Source organism: Fukomys damarensis, unplaced genomic scaffold (genome assembly GCF_012274545.1).
Source record: "Fukomys damarensis isolate Sample0158 unplaced genomic scaffold, DMR_v1.0_HiC HiC_scaffold_14, whole genome shotgun sequence".
Classification (NCBI taxonomy): Eukaryota; Metazoa; Chordata; class Mammalia; order Rodentia; family Bathyergidae; genus Fukomys; species Fukomys damarensis.
In genome coordinates, this window is record NW_022900926.1 from 73,322,553 (window position 1) to 73,328,738 (window position 6,186).

Consider the following 6,186-nt stretch of genomic DNA (forward strand, 5'->3'; position numbering starts at 1 on the left):
CCCTTTGCTGGCTGAGGGAGAGGTGAGGAGCCACGTGAGGCAGCACCGGTGCCATCTCTCTGGGCCGGGTGCTGCGTTCGATGCCTGCTCTGACCTTGACTGAACAGGCTGTAGATGTTTCCAAGAAGCGGGACGTTACAAGAGCGGGGCTTCAAGAAGTGTATGTGTTGGTCAAAGAGGGAGGAGCCTGCACAGGGTCCCTGGCAACAGTCCGCAGACAGGGTCACCAGTGTGCACCCGAGGAGGAGGGAGCTGGGGGAGATTTTTGAGATGACAACACAGGGAGCTCAGCGAGTGGTTGGTGAGGGGAGAGAAAGAGAAAGAAAAGATGTTTGTAGGAGGGCCGGGGATTTAGCTCAGTGGTGCCGCCGCCTGCCTCACAAGTGCAAGGTCCTGAGTTCGAGTCTCCATACTCCCCCACCCCCACCAAAATGATGCTTGTAGGACTGGGGCCTTGGGAGGATGGGGGATTGAGCTGAAGGTGGTTTTGGAAACCAGCCATCTATATTTATAGAAGTGGTGGTTCAGGTTCTCTCTCTCTCTCTCTCTCTCTCTCTCTTTCTTCTTCTTCTTTCTTTTCCTTTCTTTCTTTCTTGTGCTGGAGATTAAACTCAGGGCCTCACACATGCTAGGCAAATGCTCTACTACTTTTTTTATTTTTTCTTTTGAGATAGGATCTCCCTAGATTGTTCTGGCCAGAGTCAAACGTTCAGCCTTCCGTGCAGCTGGGATCACAGGCATGCACCCCCACACCAGCCAAGTCCTGCCTCTACTCTTCCCCTCTTTGTCCTTTCTTTCTTTCTTGTGCTGGAGATTAAACTCAGGGCCTCACACATGCTAGGCAAATGCTCTACTACACTTTTTATTTTTTCTTTTGAGATAGGATCTCCCTAGATTGTTCTGGCCAGAGTCAAACGTTCAGCCTTCCGTGCAGCTGGGATCACAGGCATGCACCCCCACACCAGCCAAGTCCTGCCTCTACTCTTCCCCAGTCTTTGACCTTGATTCTCTTGAAGCCTCAGTTTCCCTATCTCTGAGCAGAGGTAAGGCCTCTTCTATTGGCCTCAGGCCAGTCTTTCCCAAGGCAAAATTAACATGCAACAGCTGTGCAGCTGCTGTGATGGACCCTAACGTAGACCACCGTGCTCCTGCTGCATGTTTTGTTCCAGTTAAAGCAGTTTTAACTATGTACAGGCAAGTGGGGTCCAGTTTGACTAGTAACGTACTGGTTCACTAGGGCATGACAGATACTGAGCTAAGGAAGATGGCTGTAACTGGCCACAACCGGAATGCTTGGTGGAGGTCAGGCCCCTTAGAGTTCCCATTTGATCTCTGGTTGGCAGTGCTGTTGCTAGGCCAGTTGTGTTTTAAACAAAATTAGAGAGTCAGTGTGAACTGGTTATATAAGACTACCTTCTTTAGAAAAAGAAGCTCTCTCTCCTAATTTATCTTCATTTTGCTGTTTCAAAACCACATAGCTGTGGTCTGATGTGCAACTGTGCATCGAATTTAATAAAAATGTTGTAAAAGTGGAGTGTTGATTCATGGATGGTTCTTGGATATTGTCTAAGAATAAAAGGAATGGAGAACTGTACAGTGATGAAATAGTTTTCTGCTGTGGAGTTGGTGGTCTCTACAAATGCATTATTTGGGTCATGGTTTTCTTTCTTTAGGTCTTTATAGGATGAGTAACTGACTGAGACTATACAGATGTGTGGTGGATTGGGCTCTCTCCGTAATACTGCCCAGTGCAGGTCCTGGTGCTGTGGAGGAGACTTGGGGTGTAGGAGGGGGAGCGAGGCTGCCTGTGGTGAGGTGAGGGGCCTCCTGCCTCAGGATCCCAGGTGAGCCCAGTCAAGCCCTGGCATGGGGCAAGGGAACACCACCCTTGATGCCATTTCTGTTCTGGCCAGACCCATGCTCCCTGGACCCACGAAGGACACATTCAAGGAAGGTGAAAAATAAAAAAGCTCCTTAGCCAACCCCAAGAAAGAGAAGTGAGCCAGTAAGCAGAGCAGTTGCTGAAGCTGGGCGCCGGGAACGGCGCAATCTGCCGTTCCTGTTTGTTGATCTCGCATGCCATCCTGCAGTTGGCACCACTGCGGCCAAGAACCGCTCCCTCCTGTTTCCATCTGAAAGCAGGGGAAGAGATACGGTGTCAGCGTTAACTCTTCCTGTTCTGCAGCCTGGACTCTCTTCTTCCCTATGCAAAGCCCAAGAAACCATGACAGGGTAGGACCCACTGTGGCGATAGAGTCAAAGAATTTTAGAAGTGAGGGGTATGAGCCTGGGGGAATTTTTAGAAAATGAAAAGCAGCACTGAAGTCTCCAGGCTAGTCCACAGGTGATAGGGGGCACAGGTAGTTTGAATTTTGGAGAATGATGATCACGAAGAAAACCTGCTTTGACCCCTAGCCAAGGGCCTGGTGCAGACTCCTGGCAGATCTGCAGTGGCAAACAGAGGCAGTGCAAAGCCACAGAGCCTGTTGGGTTAGATTATAAGGAAAACAAGCACAGGTAGGGAAGGTGAAGCAGTGAGGCACAGAAAGAGGGAGAAAGAAGAACAAAGCAGCCCAGCATCCTTCAGAATGCAGCAGTGACAGAGTAGAGGGAAACAGATCAATCCCATTAATGATTTAGCAAACAGCATTGACTCTTCAATTCCTTAAGAAGGCATTAAAATCACTCAGTGTTTTTCCTGCCTTGTTTAATGTGCTTCTGTGGGACTAGGAGAAGAGCACTGTCTAGGGAACACAGTGAAGTCCAAAAACTGCTAACAGATTGCTGCTGTCGAGTATGTGAGGGGGTGGTGTCCAGGCTGTAAGAGGCTGTGGCTGGCTTTTTCAGATGGCAGGAGCAGAAGTTATTTTTAATGCATTAGTGTGCATAAAGCCTTAGACTAGTGCCTGCGCACATCATAGATTCTATGTGCCGGTTGCTGCTACTACTGCTACTGTTAGAAGTTTCAGAAGTGATACTCGAATCATGTCCAATAAGAAAACATTGAAATTCCTACAGAAATTTTACTTGCAGTCCCCAGCTTAGAAAACATAAAGCCGAATTTTCACATTCTTCATTCTTGGCAACCCTCTCTGTCCTGGGTTGAAAGCTGACTTTCTTCTTTTCTGTTGGGTCTGGCTCTGGTGTAGGAGAGGCCACTGCCTCGGTGCCCTCCTTCTGTAGTCCAGGGAAGAGTTTTAGCCATTGGAAATCACTTGAAGTAACCATTGGTTCTGTGTGAAATGGGGCTCACATAATCCAGTCATACTACACAGGCTTGCTTCAGAGTTAAGGCCCACAGGCAGGTGATCAAAGAATGACAAAGTGACCCGGGGCTCCAGGAAGGAAAGTGTCCCCTTCAGAAGAGTCCTCCCCAGCACTCTCTTCCCTCTCCGCATTCTCAGGGTGGAACTCAAGTTATTTGTGGTGACTCTGTTGTCCCCTCCACTACTCATGAACATCCTCCTTTCTTTTCTGCCCTGTTTTACACTGTTGAGTCTGTGCCACAGTTCAATGCTATCAGCTAATATTTTGTTGCTAATATGTGAAAAATGTTCCAGAGCAGTGTCTGGATCATTACTCAGTACTTTTTGCTTTGCCTTTTTATCTCGCTTAATATCACAATGCAATATTTCCTCCATTTTGCAAACGAGTCAGTAGTGACCCAAAGAGAACTCAGTCCCCCTGTGAACCCAGACTGCCTGGCTCTAGAGCTGGAATCCATAATCCCCTTCACTGTCCAGCCCTTCCTTAGCCCTTTCAGTCTCTGTTGTTTCCCTGCAGAGATTGGCTAGCCTTGTCATCTCAGATCATAAACTCTTCAGTGAGCCCTGTCATGTACTTGTCTATGTGTGAATTCCCCCAGCTCTCCTACCCTCTCCAAGCATTGTCTAAGGACTGGCGCTCCTTCCTGGGGTGGAGCGAGGAGTAGCCGCTCCTAATTGGACGACGGCTGTGATTGGCTGAATGCTGAGGTGGAGCAAGGAGTAGCGTATCCTAGTTGAACAATGATTGTGATTGGCTGAATGCTGGGGTGGAGCAAGGAGTAGAGTATCCTAGTTGGATGATGCGTGTGATTGGCTGAATGCTCTGAGTGGAAATGTTTCCGAAATGAATGCCATCCTGGACCAGCTCCAGTTCTTGCAATAGTGCTAGGCTCTGTCCTGTCTTAATGTTGGCAAATAACTCCCAGCTGTACACAGCAGTCTCGCCAAAGTGTCAGAGGAAACTTTTTTTCAGCAAGCAAAAACAAGTTGGTATTGGCAAAGTAGTCCTAGGCAAATGTAAAAGTTGTCCTTTGTCCTTAATCCTCAGCTGTCTCTTTGCCATACCCAGTACCCTCCTGCCATGGGCCCCTAGGGTCCCACCTGGTCCTGCAGCTTCTCCAGGAAAATAGGCCCAGTCCTTTGTCTTTTCCTTAATGCCCCTGATAACTATTATCTGATTAAGAGAGGTTTATGGTAATTGCATCTGGTGGCATATTTGTATTTTAAAAGATAAATCCTTAAGTATTCTGCAGGTCGGCAAGGCAAAAGAGGAGATAACTATTTAAAAGACAAAAACAAAAAACCCAAGGGAAATAGGGCAGAGATAGAGAAAGAATTCCAGAGTCTGGGTAATCCTGGTTCAAATCCTGCTCTCTGCTCCCCACTAGCCATATGTCTGCGACAGCTTCTCCAGAACCCAGTTTTTTGTCTGTAAAAGGATACGGCGCCTGGCACAATAAATATTCGCACCCAGGCCTGTTGTGGCCCTCAGTCAAGTATTCCTTTCAAGTCTCCTCCTGGGTGACCTCCACACCACCTAGAAGTAATGCTGATCTTGTCTGCACAGCTGTCAAATTAAGAACATAATTCTTTCTGTATCTTTAATTTAAAACTGTTCTCCTCTCCCGGGTTTTAAAACCTTTTTCTTGTGAAATGCACCTTGTATACAAATAGATGCACAAAACACATACATACAATTTAGCAAGTAGCTATAAAAGTAACCATCATCTAAGTGAAGTACTGCCAGTTACTGCTTTCATGTGGTGTCCACCTGTAACGCAGTGGTTCTCAACTGGAAAACATGCTGCTCCAGGAAGCGTTTAAACATTTTAGTGGTTACAAGTGGCAAATGCTGCAAGACTGAGAGGTAGAGGCCAGGGTCGCACCAGGCTGCCCCTCCCCCCAGCAGGGACAGCATGGGGCTGCAAGTGTCAGTAGTGACAAAATGAAGAAACCCTGCTGAGCTGGGCACAGTGGCCCACAATTGTAATCCCAGCTGAAGCGAAGGGCCACAAGTTCAAGCCCAGTCTGTATGGTTTAGCAGCTTAGACCCCCGTCTCAAAAAAAAAAAAAAAAAAAAAAAAAAAAAAAAAAAAAAAAAAAAAAAAAAAAAAAAAAAAGTGCCAGGCATGGAGCTCAGCACGAAGGCCCTGGGTTTGAGCTCTGCAAAACAAAATACACATACGCACACATAACACATACACACAAAACCCTGCTGCAACACAACCCACGCCTGGGAGAGGCCTGCGTTTTAGAAACAATGCTTCATCAGGAGATGAACTTTAAGGAAAATGTGGCTGTTGGAGAAACCTGTTCATGTCAGGACTTAGATTTACTTACAGGACACATTATCCCACCCCACTAATTATTCTCTAGGAGAAGAAGAACAAGGTCACCCAGAATTCCCACGGAGGCTCTGAAGTTAATAGGCCTTGCTGATCACATCAGTCAGTTTTGCCTTCTGTCATTGCTGACCAGTGCTTTTGATCTCCACCATCCATTCACACCACCCTGGGAATCAAATGCTGCATGAGTTAGTGGAAGCCAGACGCGTTCCATTTTACTATTCATTAAATTGCGAATAAATTAAATCTGGGGGTATTCTTTCCAACAACGTGTTCCCATCCCTTTGCTCTCATAACTTCTTTTATTTATTGCAGGATTTAGTCGTTCGTATTGTTTTTATCCTCGGCAACCTGACAGCAAAAAACAACGAGGCTCGAGAACACTTTGCCCATGAGAAAGGGAGCATCCAAACTCTGCTGTCCTTGTTCCAGACGTACCAGCAGCTGGACCTGCACTCCCCGAGGCCTGCCCGGCCCAGGCTGCCGTCCGAGGCGGAGGACGTGCTCATCAAGCTGACCCGCGTGCTGGCCAACATAGCCATCCACCCGCGCGTGGGCCCTGCGCTGGCTGCCGA

The 6,186-nt window shown here is 47.5% G+C and overlaps 1 protein-coding gene across 1 annotated transcript in view; it reads left to right on the top strand.

Annotated features, from left to right (window-relative positions):
* Armc2 (armadillo repeat containing 2) overlaps nucleotides 1-6,186 on the top strand; it is a 105,132-nt gene that overhangs the window by 80,907 nt on the left and 18,039 nt on the right. The window contains exon 13 of the mRNA XM_019209201.1: nucleotides 5,927-6,186. This exon is cut by the window's right edge and continues 50 nt beyond it. Coding sequence (XP_019064746.1) covers nucleotides 5,927-6,186 — 260 coding nt within the window. The remainder of the gene's footprint in view (nucleotides 1-5,926) is intronic.